This window comes from Pantherophis guttatus, chromosome 8 (assembly GCF_059756535.1).
Source record: "Pantherophis guttatus breed Tessera chromosome 8, ASM5975653v1, whole genome shotgun sequence".
NCBI classification, from domain to species: domain Eukaryota; kingdom Metazoa; phylum Chordata; class Lepidosauria; order Squamata; family Colubridae; genus Pantherophis; species Pantherophis guttatus.
This window is the reverse complement of record NC_142070.1, coordinates 78811895-78837500: the sequence shown is the minus strand read 5'-3', so window position 1 is coordinate 78837500 and position 25606 is coordinate 78811895. Positions and strand designations below refer to the sequence as shown.

Below are 25606 nucleotides of genomic sequence, written 5' to 3'. Positions count from 1 at the left end.
ATGTCCGTATTTCTGAACTTCAGTGCAACGTGGCTCTCTTGATTACAGTCGTTTTAGCGGTTTTGCTGTTCGTAATAGCTGTTGTTGCCTTCCTCTGCATCCGCTTCGACGTCCCCTGGTATTTCAAGATGATCTGTCGGTGGAGCCAGGTGAAACATCGGATATGGAAGAAGAAATCGGAAGAGATCCCCGAGAGCATTCAATACCACGCATTTGTCTCCTACAGCGAGCATGATGCTAACTGGGTCAAAACTGAGCTAATCCCCAATCTGGAGAAGGAAGAAGGGTCCTTAAGGATCTGCCAACACGAGAGGAACTTCATTCCAGGGAAGAGCATCGTGGAGAACATCATCGACTGCATCGAGAAAAGTTACAAGTCCATCTTCGTGCTATCTCCCAATTTCGTGCAGAGCGAATGGTGCCATTACGAGCTGTATTTTGCTCATCACAAGTTGTTCAGCGAAAACGCCGACGGCTTAATTCTGATTTTGTTGGAGTCCATACCGGCCTACATCATTCCCGCCAGGTACTACAAACTCAAAGCTCTCATGGCCAAGAGGACCTATTTGGAATGGCCAGAAGACAAGAGAAAGCATCCATTTTTCTGGACTAATCTTAGAGCAGCTCTTCAGATTAAACTGCCCAATCCCGAAGAAATGAAAGAGCTTTAGGTAAGAATGCTAACAGTTTTAACAGATTTAACGAGTTGGAACGATCCAACACATTGGTGCTCATCGGTTGTTTTTTTTTAATTTTAAAATTAAACTTTATTGTTTAAAAGAAAGAACATTTAAAAACATACAAGTTTCTCACTATTGAGAAACAAATTTACATATACAGTACATAAACGTCACCTATTAGCTAATTTCCATTATTCTATATAAATATATTATATGGATTATATGTACATATATACAAACATACAATAAAGTATTCCATATTCTATACCTCTGACAGTGCTGTTTTTTGTTATATTGATTGGTGCTCATCGTTTTTTAATTACAGAAAAAATCATTTTGCTGGGTGGTTACAAGTTCTCTTTTGGGTTGTGTCTTAAAGAGAAGAGGGATGTCTAACTCAACTTTATCCATACCAGTTTTATATTTTTTTAAATATTAAATTAATAATTTTCCCCTTTCTAGTTCTTGCTTCTCTCCTTACTTCATTTCCATCCATTGCTTCTTATCCTGCCTTTTGGTGCTTTGGAGAACAGGTTGACTCCCCTCTTCTTCGTGGCAGCCCATCAAATATTGGAAGACTGCTATCATGTCACTCCTGGTCCTTCTCTTCAGTAGACTAGCCAGGCCCACTTCCTGTAACCGTTCATCATATGTTTTAGGCTCCAGTCCAGGGGTGAAATGCTCCCGGCTCGGGCGAGTAGGTAACGATGGCGGCGGGCAATTCGGAGAACCGGTAGCAAAAATCCCTCTCTCCCCCCCTCCCCCCAGCCTCCAGCTTGCTTACCTTAGCTGCAGGTCGCAACGCCTGCCTTGCTTCGCTTGCTGTAATACCTGCAATCCATTGCATCAGCAAGCAACTGAATCTCCCTGCCTGCAATCAAGCTCATCGGTGAGCAGCTCTATCTGCCTGCCTGCCTTCCTGCCTAGACTTGTGGACTTCAACTCCCAGCAAAGCTGGCTGAGGAATTCTGGGAGTTGAAGTCCACAAGTTTTAAAGTTGCCAAGGTTGGAGACCCCTGTTCTATTGGGTAAGTTTTTTTCCCCTTTGGGAGCTTTAAAAAAAATAGTTAATTGGGGTTTTGTTTTAGTTGTTCTTTTTTTAGACCTAGCCATTTAAAGTTTAGGAAGTTTTAAATTTAGCTGCTTTTATATAAAAATAAAAATAAATTAAAATAAAATAATATTTGTGCAGCTTTCTGAGATTTAGTGTGTTTCTGTAGTGTTTCACTCTAACTACACAAACACACAGAATCTCACAAAGCTGTATGTGGAATTTTGTGTGTGTAAAGTGTGAAAGTTGGTTTTTGGGCTTTTTGTGGCTGTGTGAGGTTCCTGCTTGTTGCAGGGGCCATTTTGGGTGTAGCACAGCTGCTTTTACATTGTGGGTGAGCCAGTTGTGTTGTGTTGTGTTGTGTGTATGTAAAGTGTGAAAGTTGTTTTTTTGGGCTTTTTGTGGCTGTGTGAGGTTCCTGCTTGTTGCAGGGGCCATTTTGGGTCTAGCACAGCTGCTTTTACATTGTGGGTGAGCCAGTTGTGTTGTGTTGTGTTTTGTAGGTTAAAAAAGGGCAAAGAAGTGACATTGATTTGGCCACGCCCACCCACTCACCTTACCACCAAGCCACGCCCTTTAATTAAGCCACGCCCACAGAACCGGTAGCAAAAATTTATAGATTTCACCCCTGCTCCAGTCCCCTCATCACATACGTTAAAATTTAACTTGCATAACTAAGTCCAGCTGCCATAACTCGATTCCAGAAAAGTCTACCTGGATGACAGAGAATCTTCATTGATCCATCAAGCTGTAGATTTTGCATTCACTGTTGTTACTTTTCTCTTTATACAAAGGACAATAACTGCCTGACTCCAAATTGTCAGGCACAGAGGCAGCCCTTATATATTGTCCTGTATAATAATAATAATAATAATAATAATAATAACAATAATAATAACAACAACAACAACAACAACAACAACAACAACAACAATAATAATAACTGGACCCAGATGGAGTTAGACAATTTGGACAGGAAAACAAGGAAGCTTATGACAATGAATCATGCCTTGCACTCTAAAAGTGATGTTGACCGATTATATTTACCAAGAGCAGAGGGTGGTCGAGGACTCCTACAAGTAAAGCAGACTGTGGAAGAAGAAAAATGCAGCTTGAATGGTTACATCCAGAAAAGTGAAGAACCAATGATTAAGGAAGTAAATAAAGGAGGCCTTTTAAAGACAACTAAAACAAAAGCAGAATATAAGAAAGAAGTAATTGAGCAGCGAGCTGAAAATTGGAAACACAAAGCTCTGCATGGCCAATACTTGAAAAGTATTGAAGGCAAAGCTGACCAGAAACTAACTTGGAACTGGTTAAGATCAGGAGTACTGAAAAAAGAAACAGAAAGCTTTATTTTGGCAGCTCAAGAACAAGCCCTAGCCACAAACTGTATGAAGGCAAAAATTCAACATGTTACCACCAACAGCAAATGCCACCTCTGCAATGAAAAAGAGGAGACAGTTGACCACCTGATCAGTGGGTGCAGCAAAATTTCACAAACTGACTACCTACAACGCCATGACCGCGTTGCTAAGATCATTCACTGGAAATTGTGCCAGAAGTTTGGATTTGAGTACAGCAAAAACCACTGGGAACATCAGGTTGAGAAAGTTTTAGAGAATGAGAAACTCAAGATCTTGTGGGACTTTAGGATTCAGACTGACAGGCACTTGGTCCACAACACACCTGACATAACAATAGTTGAAGAGAAAAAAGTATGGTTCATTGACATTGCAATACCTGGTGATGCACGAATTGAAGATAAGCAGCAAGAAAAAATCACAAAGTACCGGGACTTACAAATTGAAGTTGAGCGACTGTGGAAAAAGAAATTGTGTGTTGTCCCGATTGTAATTGGAGCCCTCGGAGCAATACCCAAAGGGTTACCCCGCTATTTAGAAATTCTAAATTTGCCGGACTTGAACATTTTGACTCTACAAAAAACCACCTTACTCGGAACAGCTTACATCCTCCGACGATACCTTAACAGTTCCTAGGTCCTTGGTTAGGACTCGAGCTGCTGAGCTATTAACCAGCCTCAAAGCTGTGAATCTCACTAAAGATTAACCAATAAATAATAACAACAACAACAACAACAACAACAACTTTTGTTTGCAGTCACAGACCAAAATACAAATATAAATACAAAAGTACGTGGGGAAAGTATATTGTCTATATTGTCCTGTATAGATCCATAAGAAAACCACGTTCGTGTTTTTAAAATATGTCCACTTTCTACAGAGTAACTTGTTGTCTTGCCCCAGCATTTTCATTTTGACACATTTTCATAAATTTTATTATGTTTAGTCCACGGGTGAAATCCAGCAGGTTCTGACAGGTTCTGGAAAACCGGCAGCAGACATTTTGAACAGTTTGGAGAACTGACAAATACCACCTCTGGCTGCCCCCAGAGTGGGGTGGGAATGGAGATTTTGCAATATCCTTCCTTCCAAGATGGGGTGGAAATGGACATTTTGCAATATCCTTCCCCCAAGAGTGGGGAAGGAATGGGAGATTTTGCAGTAGTCTTCCCCTAGGAGTGGGGAGGGAATGGGGATTTTGCAATGGCCTTCCCCCAGGAGTGGGAAGGGAATGGAAATTTTGCAGTATCCTTCCCCCAGGTGTGGGTTGGGAATGGAGATTTTGCAATATCCTTCCCCCAGGAGTGGGAAGGGAATGGAAATTTTGCAGTATCCTTCCCCCAGGTGTGGGGTGGGAATGGAGATTTTGCAATATCCTTCCCCCAGGAGTGGGGAGGGAATGGGGATTTTGCAATATCCTTCCCCTGGAATGGGGAAGGAATGGAGATTTTGCAGTAGTCTTCCCCTGCCACGCCCACCAAGCCACGCCCACAGGACCGGTAGTAAAAAAAAAATTGGATTTCCCCATCGGAGGGGCCCCTTTTCGGTTCCACCTTCCCTGCCTGGGAAGCCTGGCCGGCGGCTGGCACTTAATGAGCCGAAAGTGAAAGTTCCTCTTTCCACTTTCACTTTGGATCCGCCGGACTTTCCCCCACATCTCCCACCCTGCTGAGCCAAGAAGGGTCCGGAAGCGGGGGGGGAGGTGGGTCTTCCCGGCAAGGGGAAGAAGGGGAAACGGGCAAAACTTTCTCCGCGTTCAGAAAGCGGGGAAGTTCCAAGCGGAGCGACACCCGTGTCCGCGCGTCTCCAAGTGCGCAGAGAATCAACCGTATTCATAGACCAGGGCAGGTCGCCTCTAACCTTCCAAGGTAGGTTATTCTCCATCCTCCTCCGGAGGGAACGTGTGAAGCAGCCGGGGTTGAATCCAGACGCAGCTGGAAACCTCTGTCCCCGGAGCTGCGCGCTTCTTGGCTTCTAAAGCAACGCAGAGCAACCGGGCGCGCTTCTCCTTTGCTTGCGAAGCCCTTTAAAAAAAAAAAAGAATAATAAGAAATAAGAATCTGAAGTCCTTTTCTCTCTCTCTCTCCCTCTCCCTCCCTCCCTCTCCCTCTCTCTCTCCCTCTCTCTCTCCCTCCCTCTCTCTCTCCCTCTTCCTCCCTCCCTCCCTCCCTCTCTCTCCCTCTCTCTCTCCCTCCCTCTCTCTCCCTCCCTCCCTCTCCCTCCCTCCCTCTCTCTCTCCCCCTCTCCCTCCCTCTCCCTCTCTCCCTCTCCCCCCTCTCTTTCCCCTCTCCCTCCCTCCCTCTCTCTCCCTCCCTCCCTCTCTCTCTCCCTCTCCCTCTCCCTCCCTCTCTCTCTCTCTCTCTCTCTCCCTCTCCCTCCCCGAGTTTCCTTCTCTTCTAACCAGCGGCCGTCCCTGGGAAATCCTTCCCTTCTCAGAGACTTTCTCCCACCCACTCCCAATCTAGAGGGATTGGATCTGAGCTTCAAAGGTAGAAAATCTGGGTCAGGCGGATGGAAAATGAGGTTTGGCCATCGAAAACGTCCCTTGGCTTTTGGCTTGCTGATTTTCAGAGCGTTTCTAATCCCCTGGGCTGTTATACCCTGACTTCCTCTTTTGAAGCAGATGGGTCTTAAAAAAGAGACTGAAATAGTAGCAGTCATTGTTTAGAACTGGTTAAATTGTTCCCTGCAAATTGCTTCAGTTGGTGTTCCTCCTTAAACAGGCTAAGGGAGTGGCCAATTATCCCCAAGCCTTACTCTTGAGGAGACGTCCTCCTGAGGAGCCACTCCTGCCTTTTGGCAGCTATGCGCGCCCATGCATCGAGAAGAGGCTCCTCCTCTACATCTTGTTTACTTAAGGGAGCTTCTGGAGCTTCTGAAGGCCCTGGCTGAATCCCCCCCACCCCCATCTTCTCCAGCCTCCTCATTGTCCGACTTGAGTGACAACTGCACAGGCTGCTGGTGGAGCACCACACCAGCCTCCTCTCTGTCTGAATCAGCTACTAGCTGAACAGGCCACGTACGGGCCACAACAATAGGGGAACAAATGAATCGAACCAACAGTTGTGAAGAATTGATTTGGATTATTTCAATATTATTCAGTATCTGACTCGGCCTTAAAGCAAGCTAGCCTGAATCAATTCGAGTTCTGACAGGTTCTGTTTTCTAATACATTTGGATCCTGGTTCCCAGCACCCTCAAAGGTTGACTTGGGTTCAAAATTCACATGGTCCAGACTTCAGCAGGCCCTACTGTAAGTCCCATGGTCCTTATCCAGCACATTAATCAGCACCCAAGTCCTCTGTACAAGTAGTCCTTAACTTGGAACAGTTCATTTAGTGACCGTTCGAAGTGTTGTGGCCCGTATGTGGCCTGTGCAGCTGGTGACTAATTCAGACAGTGATGAGGCTGGTGTGGTGCTGAGCCAGCAGCCTGTGCATCTGGCATTCGAGTCGGACAATGAGGAGGCTGGAGAAGATGTGGTGCCAGAGGCGGGATTCAGCCAGGGCCTTCAGAAGCTCCAGAAGCTCCTTTAAGTGAAGACGATGTCAAATATTAAAGGCTGACATAATATTGTACTGTGAATTTGTATTTATTTTTTAACAGAACGATGTCCAATTGATCCGCCTGTCCTATAGCTGGAAGGAAGATGTCAGCTACGAATAATTTTCTCTCTCTTTGTATATTTGCGATAACCTTTTGGAATTCAACCGCAGAAAGTGGACTTGTAGCAAACTACTCAAAGAGTTCCCTGTTTACTGTCCCCAAACATCTGCCAACACAAACCACAGTTCTGGATCTATCCAGTAACAGTATATCGAAATTGGAAAGCTCTGATTTTCGTTCCCTTCCCAACTTGCAAGTGCTAATTCTGACTCATAATTCTATCACAGAAATTGATTTGGGGATTTTCCAGCACAACTATGTCTTGGAGCATCTTGATGTATCGCACAACACGCTAAGGAGTGTTTCTGGTTTTCCTACTAAAAGCCTCAAGCACGTAGATCTCGCTTACAATGACTTTTCCGCCATGCCGCTCTTCACCAAGTTCACCAAAACAACAAAGCTGAACTATTTTGGAATTAGCGCTAGAAAACTTTCGAGTGTCGAAGCTCTTGTACATTTACAAGTGGACACATTATTTCTGGGCTTAGAAGATCTTGATGGATATAAGGCAGGAAGCCTTCTGGTGTTCAATGCAAAGACAGTTCGGATTGTGCTCCCTCAAAACGCCAACGTTCGCATCCTCTCGGATCTGCGGTTCAACGGTACAGAAAGTTTAGAACTTTCTAAGATCCCATCGGAGCAAATGGAAGACTTAAGAACATTTCTGACACGGCTGGATGAAAAAAGCACATTGCTAAATCTAACAATAATCGATACGAAGTTGAGTTGGAAAGACCTCGTTGATCTCTTTAAAGCAGTGGGGAAATCCAGCATTAATCATTTAACCGTTTCATATCCAACCATTATCGAATACAATGATGGCGCTTTTAAAAATGCGGATCCCTCATTAAAAAGTGTAACCATCCAATATGTACTTTCCAATATAAGAACAGGTGACCAAAGTATTGAGTTCTTAACTTTTTCAAACTTGAACATTGACAGCTTGACTATTTCTGATTCTAGTATATTATATATATATTGTCCTGAAACACCCAGTAGATTTAAGTATTTAAGTTATAAAAACAATACATTGACTGACACCATGTTACAAGGTTGCAAAAATTTAACTATGTTACGAACGCTCATTTTACAAAAGAATAGACTTGAAGATCTTACCAAAGTGAGCTTAATGACAACTAGCATGACGTCTCTGAAATCTATGGATGTAAGTCAGAATCGCTTGTACTACAAAGACAGTGAAATCAAATGCAACTGGGGCGAACATATAATTAAACTGAATTTGTCATCCAACAAGTTAACAGACTCTGTTTTTAGATGTTTACCGAACAATATCCAAATGTTGGATTTACAAAGTAATCAGATTTCAGCTGTGCCTAAAGACATCATTGAACTGACTGCTTTAAAGGAGTTAAATTTGGCTTCTAATAGACTCAATGCTTTTCCAGGATGCGGCGATTTTAAAAACCTTCAGGCGCTTAACGTAGAGAATAATTTTGTTCTTGACGAGTTTTCTGAATTCTTCCAGACCTGTCAGAATATTCGAAGATTAAAAGCAGGACGTAATCCCTTCGGGTGCCACTGTGAATTAAGGCAGCTCATTAATCTTCAAAAAGAAGAATCGGTGGTGTTAGTTGGTTGGCCTGATATTTATATGTGTGAATATCCCAGCGACTTAAAGGGAACTCTCTTAAAAAATTTCCGTATTTCTGAACTTCAGTGCAACGTGGCTCTCTTGATTACAGTCGTTTTAGCGGTTTCGCTGTTCGTAATAGCTGTTGTTGCCTTCCTCTGCGTCCGCTTCGACGTCCCCTGGTATTTCAAGATGATCTGTCGGTGGAGCCAGGTAAAACATCGGATATGGAAGAAGAAATCGGAAGAGATCCCCGAGAGCATTCAATACCACGCATTTGTCTCCTACAGCGAGCATGATGCTAACTGGGTCAAAACCGAACTCATCCCCAATCTGGAGAAGGAAGAAGGGTCCTTAAGGATCTGCCAACACGAGAGGAACTTCATTCCAGGGAAGAGCATCGTGGAGAACATCATCGACTGCATCGAGAAAAGTTACAAGTCCATCTTCGTGCTATCTCCCAATTTCGTGCAGAGCGAATGGTGCCATTACGAGCTGTATTTTGCTCATCACAAGTTGTTCAGCGAAAACGCCGACGGCTTAATTCTGATTTTGTTGGAGTCCATACCGGCCTACATCATTCCCGCCAGGTACTACAAACTCAAAGCTCTCATGGCCAAGAGGACCTATTTGGAATGGCCAGAAGACAAGAGAAAGCATCCATTTTTCTGGACTAATCTTAGAGCAGCTCTTCAGATTAAACTGCCCAATCCCGAAGAAATGAAAGAGCTTTAGGTAAGAATGCTAACAGTTTTAACAGATTAAACGAGTTGGAACGATCCAACACATTGGTGCTCATCGTTTTTTTTTTTTTTTAATTTTAAAATTAAACTTTATTGTTTAAATGAAAGAACATTTAAAAACATACAAGTTTCTCACAATTGAGAAACAAATTTACATATACAGTACATAAACGTCACCTATTAGCTAATTTCCATTATTCTATATAAATATATTAGATGGATTATATGTACATATATACAAACATACAATAAAGTATTCCCTATTCTATACCTCTGACAGTGCTGTTTTTTGTTATATTGATTGGTGCTCATCGTTTTTTAATTACAGAAAAAATCATTTTGCTGGGTGGTTACAAGTTCTCTTTTGGGTTGTGTCTTAAAGAGAAGAGGGATGTCTAACTCAACTTTATCCATACCAGTTTTATATTTTTTTAAATATTAAATTAATAATTTCCCCCTTTCTAGTTCTTGCTTCTCTCCTTGCTTCATTTCCATCCATTGCTTCTTATCCTGCCTTTTGGTGCTTTGGAGAACAGGTTGACTCCCCTCTTCTTCGTGGCAGCCCATCAAATATTGGAAGACTGCTATCATGTCACTCCTGGTCCTTCTCTTCAGTAGACTAGCCAGGCCCACTTCCTGTAACCGTTCATCATATGTTTTAGGCTCCAGTCCAGGGGTGAAATGCTCCCGGCTCGGGCGAGTAGGTAACGATGGCGGCGGGCAATTCGGAGAACCGGTAGCAAAAATCCCTCTCTCCCCCCTCCCCCCAGCCTCCAGCTTGCTTACCTTAGCTGCAGGTCGCAACGCCTGCCTTGCTTCGCTTGCTGTAATACCTGCAATCCATTGCATCAGCAAGCAACTGAATCTCCCTGCCTGCAATCAAGCTCATCAGTGAGCAGCTCTATCTGCCTGCCTGCCTTCCTGCCTAGACTTGTGGACTTCAACTCCCAGAAAAGCTGGCTGAGGAATTCTGGGAGTTGAAGTCCACAAGTTTTAAAGTTGCCAAGGTTGGAGACCCCTGTTCTATTGGGTAAGTTTTTTCCCTTTGGGAGCTTTAAAAAAAATAGTTAATTGCGGTTTTGTTTTAGTTGTTCTTTTTTTAGACCTAGCCATTTAAAGTCTAGGAAGTTTTAAATTTAGCTGCTTTTATATAAAAATAAAAATAAATTAAAATAAAATAAGGAGGGAATGGAGATTTTGCAGTATCTTCCCCTGCCACGCCCACCAAGCCACGCCCACCAAGCCACACCACGCCCACAGGACCGGTAGTAAAAATAAAATTGGGTTTCCCCATCAGAGGTGAAATCCTTTTCTGTTCCCCCTTCCCTGCCTGGGAAGCCTGGCCGGCGGCTGGCGCTTAGTGAGCCGAAAGTGAAAGTTCCTCTTTCCACTTTCACTTTGGATCCGCCGGACTTTCCCCCACATCTCCCACCCTGCTGAGCCAAGAAGGGTCCGGAAGCGGGGAAGGGTGGCGGGGGTGGGAGGTGGGTCTTCCCGGCAAGGGGAAGAAGGGGGAAACGGGCACAACTTTCTCTGCGTTCAGAAAGCGGGGAAGTTCCAAGCGGAGCGACACCCGTGTCCGCGCGTCTCCAAGTGCGCAGAGAATCAACCGTATTCATAGACCAGGGCAGGTCGCCTCTAACCTTCCAAGGTAGGTTATTCTCCATCCTCCCCCGGAGGGAACGTGTGAAGCAGCCGGGGTTGAATCCAGACGCAGCTGGAAACCTCTGTCCCCGGAGCTGCGCGCTTCTTGGCTTCTAAAGCAACGCAGAGCAACCGGGCGCGCTTCTCCTTTGCTTGCGAAGCCCTTAAAAAAAAAAAAAAAGAATAATAAGAAATAAGAATCTGAAGTCCTTTTCTCTCTCTCTCTCCCTCTCCCTCCCTCCCTCTCTCTCTCTCTCTCCCTCTCTCTCTCTCTCCCTCTTCCTCCCTCCCTCTCTCCCTCCCTCCCTCTCTCTCTCTCTCTCCCTCTCTCTCCCTCCCTCTCTCTCTCCCTCTTCCTCCCTCCCTCTCTCCCTCCCTCCCTCTCTCTCCCTCTCTCTCTCCCTCCCTCTGTCTCCCTCCCTCCCTCTCTCTCCCTCCCTCTCCCTCCCTCTCTCTCTCCCCCTCTCCCTCTCTCCCTCTCCCCCCCTCTCTCCCTCCCTCTCTCTCCCTCCCTCCCTCTCTCTCTCCCTCTCCCTCTCCCTCCCTCCCTCTCCCTCTCTCTCTCCCTCTCTCTCTCCCTCTCTCTCTCCCTCTCCCTCCCTCTCTCTCCCTCTCTCTCTCCCTCCCTCTCTCTCTCTCTCTCTCTCCCTGAGATTCCTTCTCTTCTAACCAGCGGCCGTCCCTGGGAAATCCTTCCCTTCCCGGAGACTGGTAGAAAATCTGGGTCAGGCGGATGGAAAATGAGGTTTGGCCATCGAAAACGTCCCTTTGCTTTCCGCTTCCTGATTTTCAGAGTTTCTAATCCCCTGGGTTGTTGCAACCTGACTTCCTCTTTTGAAGCACATGGGTCTTTAAAGAGAGAGAGAGAGAGAGAGACAGACAGACAGAGACAGACAGAGACACACAGAGAGAAAGAGAGACAGAGAGAGAGAGTCAGGGAGAGAGAGAGACACACAGAGAGTCAGAGAGACACACACAGAGAGACAGACAGAGACACACAGAGAGAAAGAGAGACAGACAGAGAGAGACACAGAGAGAGACAGAGAGAGAGACGAAGAGACAGAGAGAGAGTCAGGGAGAGAGAGAGACACAGAGAGTCAGAGACACACACACAGAGACAGAGACACACAGAGAGAAAGAGAGATAGACAGAGAGACAGACAGAGAGAGACACACAGAGAGAGAGACAGGGAGAGACAGAGAGAGAGACAGGGAGAGAGAGACACACAGAGAGACAGACAGAGACAGAGAGAGACAGGCAGACAGAGAGACTCAGAGAGACAGACAGTCAGACAGACAGACAGACAGAGACAGACAGAGAGACACAGAGACAGAGAGACAGACAGAGACATAGAGAGAGACACACAGAGAGACACAGAGAGAGAGAGAGAGACAGACAGAGAGAGAGAGAGAAAGAAAGAAAGAAAGAAAGAGAAAGAAAAAAAACAGAAAAAAGGAAAAAACGAATCAGGGAGAGGAGGTTATTTCCCCCTGAAATAGTAGCAGTCATTGTTTAAAACCGGTTATGATTTGCTCCTAGAGAGAAAATCCTTGCAATGATCCCCACCCAAAACCTTTTTTTTTTAAATTCCCAGGGCCTGATTTGAGGCGTCCTGGGAGTTTAAAGCAAAACAAAATGGATGCAGGTAGACTTCGACTTATGACATTTCATTTAGTAACTGTTCAAAGTTACAGTGGCACTGAAAAAAAATGGCATATAACCCTTTTTCACATGGAACGGCCGTTGCCATATGCCCAGGGTCATGTCAAATCAAAACTCAGGTGTTTGGCCACTGACTCGTACTTATGACGGTCGTGGTGTCCCAGGATCCCTTTTTGTGACCTTCCTGACAAGCAAAAGTCAGTGGGGAAGCCACGGATCCGCTTAACAACCGGGTGACCAAATTAACAACTTCGGTGATTCCCTGCCAGGAAAAGTCATAACAATGGGGCAAAACTTGCTTAACAAATGTCTCACTTAGCAATGGAAATGTTGGCCTCAATTGAGGTCGTAAATCGAGGACCACCTGCATAATAGGGGAACGAATGAATCAAAGGAACAGTTGTGAAGAATTGATTCGGATTATTTCAATATTATTCAGTATCTGACTCAGCCTTAAAACAAGCTAGGCTGAATCAATTTGAGTTTTGACAGGTTCTGTTTTCTAGAAGGTTTGGATCCTGGTTCCCAGCATCCTCAAAAGGTGGGCTTGGGTTCAAAATTCACATGGTCCAAACTTCAGCAGGCCCTACTGTAAGTCCCATGGTCCTTATCCAGCACATTAATCAGCACCCAAGTCCTCCGTACAAGTAGTCCTTAACTTGGAACAGTTCATTTAGTGACCGTTCGAAGTTACAATGGCACTGACAGTGACTTGGGATTGTTTTCACATGATCTTGCAGCCATCCCCATGGTCACGTGATCAGAATTCAGATGCTTGTCTCACGTTTATGACGGTTGCCATGTTCTTGAGATCACGTGAAACCTTCTGACGAGCAAAGTCAACGCGGGAAATCCAGATTCGCTTAACAATCATGTTACTAACGACAGCTGCAGTGATTCACTGAACAGCCAGGGCAAGAAGGGTGGTCAAATGGGGGAAAAAAACCCTCACTTAACCCCTGTCTCGCTTAGCGATGGATTTTTTTGGGCTCAGTTGCAGTCGTAAGCTGAGGACTATCTGAATAGATTTGGTTGGTAGCTTGTTCACAGAGCTATTTTGTACAAAAAGTGCTATTGTATTTCAGGATTTTATTTATTTATTTTTTTTAAAAAAAGAGAAGATGAAAGCTTCTTTAAGAAACAAAGAGAATTTGATTCTCTCAGCTGCAACAGATAAATAAACAAACCCAAAAAACCCCAAACAAACGGGGGTGGGGGGTGGGGGGCGGGAAATTCAATCAAATTCCATGGCAGTGTTTTGGGAATGAAAAACCAACCTTTAACAGAACCTGAATATGTAGCAAAACTTTAAATAGGAGTAAAAAGACTCAAATGACGTTATGTTCTTTTAAATGTCACAAGAAGATCTTAGACATATGTAGTTAAGACTGCTGTGGGAAACGGATTTAGTCACTGAGATTTAAGAATATAGATGAGCCACAATGTGGAGAAAGTAGCTGCTATTACAACATCTTGTACGGCCCTGAGTAAGAAAGAAACTAGGAGAGTTAAAAACATGCAAATGATCTTACAAAAGCTCAAAACACAAAGGAAGTATTCCGTGCTGCTTAATTCCTCCCCAAAGAATCAAATTGCCTTATAGAATCACAGAGAGTGATCACGTTACTTTAGAGAAGTTTGCAACCAATCATGTTTCTAGTATCTTAATGAATATGAACTTTTGTATGCAGTGGTGGGATTCAGCCAGTTTGCATCACTTCGGGAGAACCGGTTGTTAACTTTCTGAGCAGTTTGGTGAACTGGTTGTTGGAAGAAATCATTAGGGCAGAGAACCGGTTGTTAAATTATTTGAATCCCATCACTGTATATATGTAAAGAAAGAAGCAGACATACTGCGAACTCTGGAACTTAAGATTTTAAAATTTTAAAACAGTAGGAATCAAGCCTCCATCATCCAGCATGACGACAGCAAAAACAAAACAGCTGATTACAAGCTGGAGGGGCCTATTACATGCGCAAGGGCCAAATTGATCAATGGCATATAAAGGCAGAGATCTCTGTAATGGTAGTTTAATACTCTGACGATGTCAGCAGATGTCTGACGAAAGCTTAGTAAAATAAAATTCTAATTCTTTTAAAATTTTAAAATCTTAAGTTCCGGAGTTCGCAGTATGTCTGCTTCTTTCTTTACTAATATACCTGGAACTCGTATTTTTAGAATAGTTTGTAATATATATATAACACCAGGTTTTTTTTAAATGTTATCTTTGTGAATTAGCATCTTTGAAAGTACTTGAGTTACCTTCCTGGAATTTAAGGAATGCTGTTCAGTGAGACGTACATACAGTAAAATATACTCCACATTCGAGTTCAGCTGAACAAACAGATTTGGCAGCATTAATGTAAGGTTTATCGTAAATAAAAGACTACCTGTATTCAGAAGTGAGTAAGATACAGTAGTGGCCAAAATTGTGGAAACCTTTTGGGAAAAGTGTATTTTTGAAGTTTGATGGCTAATAACACCACTTTTTTTTTTTTTGGGTGGAGTTTCAAGATAATCCTATTCCACTGCTGGAATGGCCTGGGAATAGCCCAGACCTTAACCCAATGGAAAATCTATGGAGCCGACTAAAGAAACTTGTTAGTCAGAAGCGACCCAGCAATAAAACTCAGTTAATAGAAGCCATCATTCAATCTTGGTTTCACATGATAACAGCTGTGGAACTCAAAGACTTGGTTCACTCCATGGGAAGACGTTGTAAGGCCGTCATTCATGCTAAAGGTTACCCAACTAAGTATTAACTGACATGGTGATCAATTTTGTATATCTCGTTTTTTCTAGGGTGATCATTTTTGTACATCTTGTTTTTTCTACGTGTTTCACTTTTCTTCTTTATACCGTAACTGCTATTCTAACAGCAAATCCTTCATAAAAGTTATTGCATTACATTCTTGATTAAATTATCTTTCCGTTGATATATAATTTTATGGTACTACTCCAAAACCCCCCACAAAGTTGCGTTATTAGCTAGTTTTAGCTAATAACTTTTAGCTAAATTTTAGTTTTAAATTAGTTTTAGCTAATTACTTTTCCCAAAAGGTTTCCACAATTTGGGCCACCACGGTAAAGAATATTGAACAATGAAATATTAAAGGCTGACATAAAATTGTACCGTGAATTTGTATTTATTTTTTAACAGAACGATGTCCAGTTGAGAAGAGGGCCTAAATCCGCCTGTCCTATAACTGGAAGGAAGATGTCAGCTACGAATAATTTTCTCTCTCTTTGTATATTTGCGATAACCTTTTGGAATTTCACCCACTCAACGGCAGAAAGTGGACTTGTAGCAAACTACTCAAGGAGTTCCCTGTTTACTGTCCCCAAACATCTGCCAACACAAACCACAGTTCTGGATCTATCCAGTAACAGTATATCGAAATTGGAAAGCTCTGATTTTCGTTCCCTTCCCAACTTGCAAGTGCTAATTCTGACTCATAATTCTATCACAGAAATTGATTTGGGGATTTTCCAGCACAATGACGTCTTGGAGCACCTTGATGTATCTCACAACACGCTAAGGAATGTTTCTGGTTTTCCTACTAAAAGCCTCAAGCATGTAGATCTCGCTTACAATGACTTTCCCGCCATGCCGCTCTTCACCGAGTTCACCAAAACAACAAAGCTGAACTATTTTGGAATTAGTGCTAGAAAACTTTCGAGTGTCGAAGCTCTTGTGCATTTACAAGTGGACACGCTATTTCTGGGCTTAGAAGATCTTGATGGATATAAGGCAGGAAGTCTTCTGGTGTTCAATGCAAAGACAGTTCGGATTGTGCTCCCTCAAAACGCCAACGTTCGCATCCTCTCGGATCTGCGGTTCAACGGTACAGAAAGTTTAGAACTTTCTAAGATCCCATTGGAGCAAATGGAAGACTTAAGAACATTTCTGACACGGCTGGATGAAAAAAGCACATTGCTAAATCTAACAATAATCGATATGAAATTGAGTTGGAAAGACCTCCTTGATGTCTTTAAAGCAGTGGGGAAATCCAGCATTAATCATTTAATCGTTTTATATCCAACCATTATCGAGTTCAATGATGAATCTTTTAAAAATGCAGATCCCTCATTAAAAAGTGTAACCATCCAATATGGACTTTTCGAGACAACAATATTTGACCAAAATATTGTGTACTCAACTTTTTCAAACTTGAACATTGACAGCTTGACTATTTCTGATTCTGGTATATTATTTATATATTGTCCTGAAACACCCAGTAGATTTAAGTATTTAAGTTTTAAAAACAACACATTGACTGACACCATATTTCAAGGTTGCAAAAATTTAATTATGATACAAACGCTCATTTTACAAAAGAATAGACTTGAAGATCTTACCAAAGTGAGCTTAATGACAACTAGCATGACGTCTCTGAAATCTATGGATGTAAGTCAGAATCGCTTGTACTACAAAGACAGTGAAATCAAATGCAACTGGGGCGAACATATAATTAAACTGAATTTGTCATCCAACAAGTTAACAGACTCTGTTTTTAGATGTTTACCGAACAATATCCAAATGTTGGATTTACAAAGTAATCAGATTTCAGCTGTGCCTAAAGACATCATTGAACTGACTGCTTTAAAGGAGTTAAATTTGGCTTCTAATAGACTCAATGCTTTTCCAGGATGCGGCGATTTTAAAAACCTTCAGGCGCTTAACGTAGAGAATAATTTTGTTCTTGACGAGTTTTCTGAATTCTTCCAGACCTGTCAGAATATTCGAAGATTAAAAGCAGGACGTAATCCCTTCGGGTGCCACTGTGAATTAAGGCAGCTCATTAATCTTCAAAAAGAAGAATCGGTGGTGTTAGTTGGTTGGCCTGATATTTATATGTGTGAATATCCCAGCGACTTAAAGGGAACTCTCTTAAAAAATTTCCGTATTTCTGAACTTCAGTGCAACGTGGCTCTCTTGATTACAGTCGTTTTAGCGGTTTCGCTGTTCGTAATAGCTGTTGTTGCCTTCCTCTGCGTCCGCTTCGACGTCCCCTGGTATTTCAAGATGATCTGTCGGTGGAGCCAGGTAAAACATCGGATATGGAAGAAGAAATCGGAAGAGATCCCCGAGAGCATTCAATACCACGCATTTGTCTCCTACAGCGAGCATGATGCTAACTGGGTCAAAACCGAACTCATCCCCAATCTGGAGAAGGAAGAAGGGTCCTTAAGGATCTGCCAACACGAGAGGAACTTCATTCCAGGGAAGAGCATCGTGGAGAACATCATCGACTGCATCGAGAAAAGTTACAAGTCCATCTTCGTGCTATCTCCCAATTTCGTGCAGAGCGAATGGTGCCATTACGAGCTGTATTTTGCTCATCACAAGTTGTTCAGTGAAAACGCCGACGGCTTAATTCTGATTTTGTTGGAGTCCATACCGGCCTACATCATTCCCGCCAGGTACTACAAACTCAAAGCTCTCATGGCCAAGAGGACCTATTTGGAATGGCCAGAAGACAAGAGGAAGCATCCATTTTTCTGGAATAATCTTAGAGCAGCTCTTCAGATTAAACTGCCCAATCCTGAAGAAATGAAAGAGCTTTAGGTAAGAATGCTAACAGTTTTAACAGATTAACCAAGTTGGAACAATCCAACACATTGGTGCTCATTGTTTTTTAATTACAGAAAAAATCATTTTGCTGGCTGGTTACAAGTTTTCTTTTGGGTTGTGACTTAAAGAGAAGAGGGATGTTTAACTCAACGTTATCCATACTAGTTTTATATTTTTTTAAATATTAAATTAATAATTTCCCCCTTTCTGGTTCTTGCTTCTCTCCTTGCTTCATTTCCATCCATTGCTTCTTATCCTGCCTTTTGGTGCTTTGGAGAACAGGTTGACTCCCCTCTTCTTCGTGGCAGCCCATCAAATATTGGAAGACTGCTATCGTGTCTCCCCTGGTCCTTCTCTTCAGTAGACTAGCCAGGCCCAGTTGCTGTAACTGTTCATCGTATGTTTTAAGCTCCAGTCCCCTCATCACATACGTTAAAATTTAACTTGCATAATTAAGTCCAGTTGCCATAAATCAATTCGAGACGAGTCTACCTGGATGACAAGAGAATCTTCATTGATTCATCGCACTGTAGATTTTGCATTCACTATTGTTACTTTTCTCTTTATACAAAGGACAATAACCGCTTGACTTCAAATTGTAAGGCAAAGGGGCAGCCCTTATATATTGTCCTGTACAGATCCATAAGAAAATCACTTCCGTGTTTTTAAAACGTGTCCATTTTCTACAGAGTAACCTGTTGTCTTGTCCCCGGCATTTTCATTTTGACACATTTTCATCTACATTTAATCTACTTTGTTTTTTTATTACAGGAACTGCGTGGAGGAAGAGGAATCTGATGTAATATCGACAAGAGCTGATGACTGTGGTTTTTATGTTTCCCAGTATTTCGCCCTCTTTAATGGGAGTGACATCTCCCAGTCTGAAACTGGTACACAATCTGGACTCATAGTTCCCTCCCGAAGAGCAAGTGACATCCATGTCCAAAAGAACCTCTGCAGAAATATATCTTATCTATTTTCCTAGATAGTTCCTAGGTTGGGAAACACTGCTCATGGTCATCCACGAGCAGTATTAGTATTAGAAGGATTAATACTGCTTTATATGCCTCCGGTTTTGGTTACCGTATCATAAAAAAGATGTTGAGACCAGGGGTGAAATGCTCCCGGTTCGGACCAGATCACCCAATCCGGTAGCGATGGAGGCAGGTAGTTCAGAGAACCAGTAGCAAAAATCCCTGCCCGCCCACCATGCCCAGCTGAGCCGCGCGATCATCAGAGGCTTTTTTTCTTTTAAACGCCTCTGACGATCCAAGCTGAGTTGCCTGATCGTCAAGCTGAGTTCGACGATCCAAGCTGACGATCCAAGACGATGCCTGACGATCCAAGCTGAGTTGCCTGATCGTCAGAAGCATTTAAAAGAAAAAAAAAAAGGCTCTGACGATCAGGCAACTCAGCTGGGATCGTCAGAGCCTTTTGAAAGTATTTTTTTACAACCTTTTTGCTGAAGAGGTTGTAAAGAAAATGATTTTAAAAGTTAAAAAAAAAAATTGGCCACGCCCACCAAGTCACATTACCCCACCACCACCAAGCCACGCCCACAGAACCAGTAGTAACAAATTTTAGATTTCACCACTGGTTGAGACTCTAGAAAGAGTACAGAGAAGAGTGACAAAGAAAATTAAAGGCCTGGAGACTAAAACATATATAAAGAATGGTTGCAGGAACTGGGTATGAGTAGCAGTGGTGGGATTCAATTTTTTTTTATTACTGGTTCTGTGGGCGTGGCTTGGTGGGCATGGCAAGGCTTGGTGGGCATGGCAGGGGAAGGATACTGTAAAATCTCCATTCCCATCCCACTCCAGGGGAAGGATACTGCAAAATCTTCATTCCCTCCCCACTCCAGGGGAAGGATACTGCAAAATCCCCATTCCCTTCCCACTCCAGGGGGAAGGATATTGCAAAATCTCCCTTCCCATCCTACTCCAGGGGACGGATACTGCAAAATCTCCATTCCCACTCCACTCCAGGGGGAAGGATATTGCAAAATCTCCATTCCCACCCCACTGCAGGGGGAAGGATACTGTAAAATCTCCATTCCCACCCTACTCCAGTGGAAAGATACTGTAAAATTTCTATTCCCACCCCACTCCAGTGGAAAGATACTGTAAAATCTCCATTCCCACCCCACTCCAGTGGAAAGATACTGCAAAAACCCCATTCCCTCCCCACCCCAAGGAGAAGGATACTGTAAAATCTCCATTCCCTCCCCACTGCTGGGGAAGGTTACTGCACAATCCCCATTCCCTCCCAATCAGCTGGGACTCGGGAGGCAGAGAATAGATGGGGCGGGGACAGTCAGAGGTGGTATTTACTGGTTCTCCGGACTACTCAAAATTTCTGCTACCGGTTCTCCAGAACTGGTCAGAACCTGCTGAAACCCACCTCTGTTGGGAAGTCTAGAGAAAAGAAGGACTAGGGGTGACATGATAGCAATATTCCAGTATTTGAGGGGCTGCTGCAAAGAAGAGGGGGATTTCAACTGCTTGCATTTGGGTTTTGTGAAGAAAACAATGCTGTAAGTAAATATCTTTTTGTTTTTTTTAAAAATGGGGTTTTTATTAGGTGTAATTTTGCTGACTTTTCTACTTCCTAGTTTTTCTGTTGTGCTTGATTTTTGCTAGAAGTCATCTTGGATTTGTTTAAAAATTATCTAGGTGTTCTACAATTTTTTTAAAAAAAATCATGAAAAAAAATCTCTTCAGTTGCTCTTTCTCTGTAGATATCAACTGAATTATATCGATCTTCTTGCAACCTATAAACATCTCATCCAAAGTAAATCCAGGTTAATTTCATGGGATTTAGTCCAAGAAAAATGACAATCAGATTGTAATCAAAAAACATTTTCGCGCAATTGTCCCCTCTGACCGCCATGACAAAGTGATCATTTCTGAAATAATCTTTTGCTTGGATTGTAAAACAGAGCAGGTGATTGATTGTAGTGTGTGGCAACTGTGTAGTGTAGCGTGTAGTGCTCTTATGTCTGTTTTGATCTACTTTTAAGCCCTCGCTGATCTAAACAGATCTGGACATGACTCATTGTGCAATCCCATCTCACCGAGGTATCTTCTGGATTAAAAAGGAAATTGCCCCTCAAAAAGAAAAAGGATGGAGGGAAAAAATCAAGTTGTATCATCTCCAACTTCTCTTTAATACACCTTACAAGGCCAACAGAATTAGGATTTGCGAAGGCTAATTCCAACCAATGTGATAATATTCATGGGTTGTCTCAAAGCCAGATGTTTTGACTGGATTTGGCATTTTTAGCCACTGATCGAGTCTTTCCCAAGGTTTTGGGATAGGCAGATGTTGACTGATGGCGTTAAAGGTACCGTTGGTGGTTTTGTCAATGCTGATTGTCATGGAGTTGCGCAGCACCTGTCAGAGACAAACCTGTAGACAGACAGACAGACAGACACACACACATATATATATATACAGATACACACACACACATACACACACACACACAGAGATATATTAGTAAAGAAAGGAGCAGACATCTTGCGAGCTCCGGAATTTAAAATTTTAAAATAATTACTATTTTTATTTTACTAAGCTTTAGTCAGCCATCTTCTGACATTGTCAGAGTATTAAACTACCATTACAGAGACCTCTGTTTTTATATGCCATTAATCAATTTGGCCATTGCTTCTTTCTTTACTAATATACCTGGAACTCGTATTTTTAGAATAGTTTGTAAAAAGTCTCCCAAAAGGGGCAGCAAGGTGCCTGAAAAAAGCCTAGAAACTAGTGGATTGTGATTTCACTGAACTATGGTTGCATAAAAATCTTGGATTACAAAAATATCATACATTTAAACCTATGAATTAAAAAGTATAAATATTTGACCTTTACAGGGAGGAGTCATAAAATATGGGTGTGGCTGGCTGAAGAGGTTCAAAAAACCCAAAATAGTGCTATCCCAGTCTCCCATAAGTCTCAGAATAAAAAACACAAAATGTCTGACAGGCCTGAAAGTGATGATTGGAGATTTCATCCCACCATGGCCATTTAACAACTTTATCTACATAGGAAAAAAACCCTGATTACAAAAATATCATACATTTAAACCTATGAATTAAAAAGTGTATATATATATATATATATATATATATATATATATATATAGATAGATAGATAGATAGATAGATAGATAGATAGATAGATAGATATTAGACATCCGAGATCTGAATGAATGAAATAGCCTTATTAAATACTTTGTTCGTTACATACAGTAATTTTGTGTTCCCTTTAGTTGTTTGAGCAGTGTATAAACTGTTCAAATTTACAGCCGTCTTTGTCATCATGCAGAAAAGGAAGAACATAAGGCAGTCAAGAACACTGGAACATCCTGAGGTAAATTAAACAGCACGCAGAACACACAGACCAAAAAGGCGGGAAAAAAGGGAAACTCCCCCTTCATACTTACAGCAACCAATTGGAGCGTAGATTGCCTCATGTATGAGTCAGCAAATTCTAATTAATCGACTACAACTGTGTGTTCTGGCTTATTGTACACTTTGCTGTTCCAACTACTAAATTAGAAATCCTAACACTGATGGTATTCAAATGGCACTCCAGATGTTTTGGGATTTGCACCCAAGGCGCCTATTACTATTGGCGGAATGGGACAACTTGCTGTGGCCAACTCGCTGCGACCAATTCACCATGGCCAACTCGCCACGGCCAATTTACCGTGGGAAAACTCGCTGCGGGACCATTTAACAATTCTAGTTAATTATTTAAAATAAATTTAAAAATTATTTTACTTTTTGCCACTCACATTTCATTCTGTTCCTCCTTTCTGCATCTGTCCCTTCATTCTGCAAAAAAAATGGCTACCAACCTGCCTTCCATGGAGGACCTGTATACTGCACGAGTCAAAAAGAGGGTTGTGAAAATATCTTCAGACCCCTCGCATCCTGGACATAAATTGTTTCAACTCCTACCCTCCAAACGACACTATAGAGCACTGCACACCAGAACAACTAGACACAAGAACAGTTTTCCCCCAATGCCATCACTGTATAATGTATAAAATCTTCATGGAACATTGGTGACATCTAGTGGTGTTAGATATTCCTGGAAAATGAGAAGTTTATGTTGTCTCTAGGAAAATAAACTATTATTAGTGGAAGGAATAAGAAGAAACACATTGGATTTACTCATATGGGGCACTTTTTATGACTTTAGGACATGTTGGCTACAAAATGCTCTTGGTTGCAGGAGAAATAAGTAACAGTAGGTCCATTCTACTGAAAGCATCAGGTAAGATGCTTGTAGTACAGTGGACTAAAGCATTGTTATTAACAACTGCTGCTTGCAATTACTGCAAGTTCAAATCTCGCCAGGCTCAAGGTTGACTCAGCCTTCCATCCTCTCAAAGGTAGGTGAAATGAGGACCCAGATTGTGGGGGCAATAAGCTGACTGTATAAATATACAAAAGTATGAAGGCTATGGCTTAACACATTGTAAGCCGCCCTGAGTCTCTGGAGAAGGGCGGCATATAAATTAAAGCAAAAAAAAAAAAAAAAGATGACTAGGTGGCTCAGTGGCTAAGACACTGAGCTTGTCCATCAGAAAGGTCAGCAGTTCGGCGGTTCGAATCCCTAGTACAGGTCTCCTGCGTGAGCAGGGGGCTGGACTAGATGACCTCCAAGGTACCTTCCAACTCTGTTACTGTTAAAGATCCTTCATCTGAAGACCAGCTACTTCCTTGGGTAAGTATCTAAAATACAAAGGACCGCAAAATAGTCTTGTCAAAGGATTAGGATCACAGATTGAGCTGTAGTTCAGAAAACTCCAGGGAATTCAAGGAGGCTAGATTTAAATTCCATGACAATGCAAAGACTCTAAACTGATGATGCATTTATTACCTCCAGCTCTGCTTGCAACTGAGGAGTCCTTAATTCCCTCTGAGCTTGTTTTCTTGAGTTTGTTACATTGTTTGCTAATGAAATGTCTACAAGAAAACTATCAAGGTCGAAGAGCACTGAGGACCCTACAGTGTTCCTCCTCCACTCTACAAACCCTCACTCCCTTCTAGCACTGATGACGTTACCTAGTTTGGTAACAAAATGTCTTCAAGAAAGCAAGAAAGAGCATCAATGACCCCCACGTTCCTCTTCCATCTCCACTCTGCAAACCCCGCTTCCTCCTAGTGTCAACTTCTGAATGAGTTCTGATTTGCTTGGGTTGTTTAGTCGGAGCCTTGACACCCAGCACTGATGATATTACCTAGTCTGGTAACAAAACATCAGCAAGAAAACAACCAAGCTCAGAGAATACCAAGGACCCCTCAACCAGCTGGTAGGTTGATTTGTTGGGAGGGTATGCTTGCTATTCATCTGGATCATAGATTGAATTAAATAGCAGAGAATAATTAGAATAGGATAAAATAGAATAGAAAGAATAGAATAGAATAGAATAGAATAGAATAGAATAGAATAGAATAGAGAAGAGAAGAGAAGAGAAGAGAAGAGAAGAGAAGAGAAGAGAAGAGAAGAGAATAACAGAGTTGGAAGGGACCTTGGAGGTCATCTAGTCCAGCCCAATGCTCAAGCAGGAGAACCTATACCATTTCAGATAAGTGACTGTCTAGCCCAAGGGTGACAAACTCAAAGCCCGCGGGCCAGATCTGGCTCACGGGGTGCTTAGATCCGGTCCGCGGGTTGGCCTAGCAATATCAAAAGACTGGCCTGTGGCCCATTTTTGGCCTCCATGGCCTCCTGCAGCAGTCTGCCGTGGCGACAACAGGCCGCGGGGTGGCTGCGCGAGGTTCCCCCGTTTTCGGCTGGCAGAGCGTTTTAGAAGGCTGGTGGAGGCTGAAAAAGGGCTGCAGGGGGCGTACAAGCCCACCCCCCTGCATCCTGTTTTGGCCGGCAAGGTGCTGCAGGAGGTGTCCGTCCCGTCTCCTCACCCTCCCTCCCCCCCCGGCTGGCCCCTGCAGAACTACAATGCTGATCCGTCCCTCAAAGAAATCCAGTTTGACACCCCTGGTCTAGTCTCTTCTTCACGATTTCTGACGGCAAACTGTTCCACTGGTTAATTGTCCTCACTGTTAGGAAGTTTCTCCTTAATTCCAGGTTGCTTCTCTCTTTGATAAGTTTTCAACCATTCTTTCTTGTCTTGCCTTCTGGTGTTTTGGAGAATAATTTGATCCCATTTTCTTAGTGGCAGTCCCTGGGATCACGTGATCTTTTTTTTGGAAACTTTTGATCAGCAAAGTCAATGGGGAACCCAGATTCACTTAACCAACTGGGTTAGTAACTTATCAACTGCGGTGATTCACTTAAGAACCGTGGCGAAAAAGGTCGTAAAATGGGGCAAAACTGACTTAACAAATGTCTCAAATTAGCAACAGAAATTTTGGGAGCAATTGTGGTCATAAGTTGAGGACTATCTGTAATTAAGCTCTCTTAAATTGAATGGATCTACTCTAAATATCCCTTCTGTGCTAAAGTCAGCTTCTTCTTCTTCTTCTTCTTCTTCTTCTTCTTCTTCTTCTTCTTCTTCTTCTTCTTCTTCTTCTTCTTCTTCTTCTTCTTCTTCTTCTTCTTCTTCTTCTTCTTCTTATTATTATTATTATTATTATTATTATTATTACT

At 42.5% G+C, this 25606-nt stretch overlaps 4 protein-coding genes across 4 annotated transcripts in view; 3 read left to right on the top strand and 1 right to left on the bottom strand.

Moving 5' to 3' along the window:
- Nucleotides 1-778, top strand: part of LOC148112719 (toll-like receptor 6) — a 4726-nt gene extending 3948 nt beyond the window's left edge. The window contains exon 2 of the mRNA XM_087875425.1: nt 1-778. This exon is cut by the window's left edge and continues 1715 nt beyond it. Within this exon, the coding sequence (XP_087731551.1) occupies nt 1-671 (671 nt within the window). The 3' untranslated portion in view covers nt 672-778.
- FAM114A1 (family with sequence similarity 114 member A1) overlaps nt 1-10902 on the bottom strand; it is a 48702-nt gene extending 37800 nt beyond the window's left edge. Inside the window, exons 1-2 of the mRNA XM_087875427.1 lie at nt 10739-10902; nt 4956-5119 (exon numbers count right to left, since the gene is read on the bottom strand). Coding sequence (XP_087731553.1) covers nt 4956-4979 — 24 coding nt within the window. The 5' untranslated portion in view covers nt 4980-5119; nt 10739-10902. The remainder of the gene's footprint in view (nt 1-4955; nt 5120-10738) is intronic.
- LOC117658979 (toll-like receptor 6) lies at nt 4800-9363 on the top strand. The gene is made up of 2 exons (XM_087875426.1): nt 4800-4963; nt 6702-9363. The coding sequence occupies exon 2, from the start codon at nt 6745-6747 to the stop codon at nt 9085-9087; it is 2343 nt and encodes a 780-aa protein (XP_087731552.1). The 5' UTR covers nt 4800-4963; nt 6702-6744; the 3' UTR covers nt 9088-9363.
- LOC117657200 (toll-like receptor 6) lies at nt 10589-19077 on the top strand. Its single transcript, XM_060694864.2, has 3 exons — nt 10589-10746; nt 15563-17971; nt 18749-19077. The coding sequence occupies exon 2, from the start codon at nt 15620-15622 to the stop codon at nt 17969-17971; it is 2352 nt and encodes a 783-aa protein (XP_060550847.2). The 5' UTR covers nt 10589-10746; nt 15563-15619; the 3' UTR covers nt 18749-19077.
- The last annotated feature ends 6529 nt before the right edge of the window (nt 19078-25606 follow it).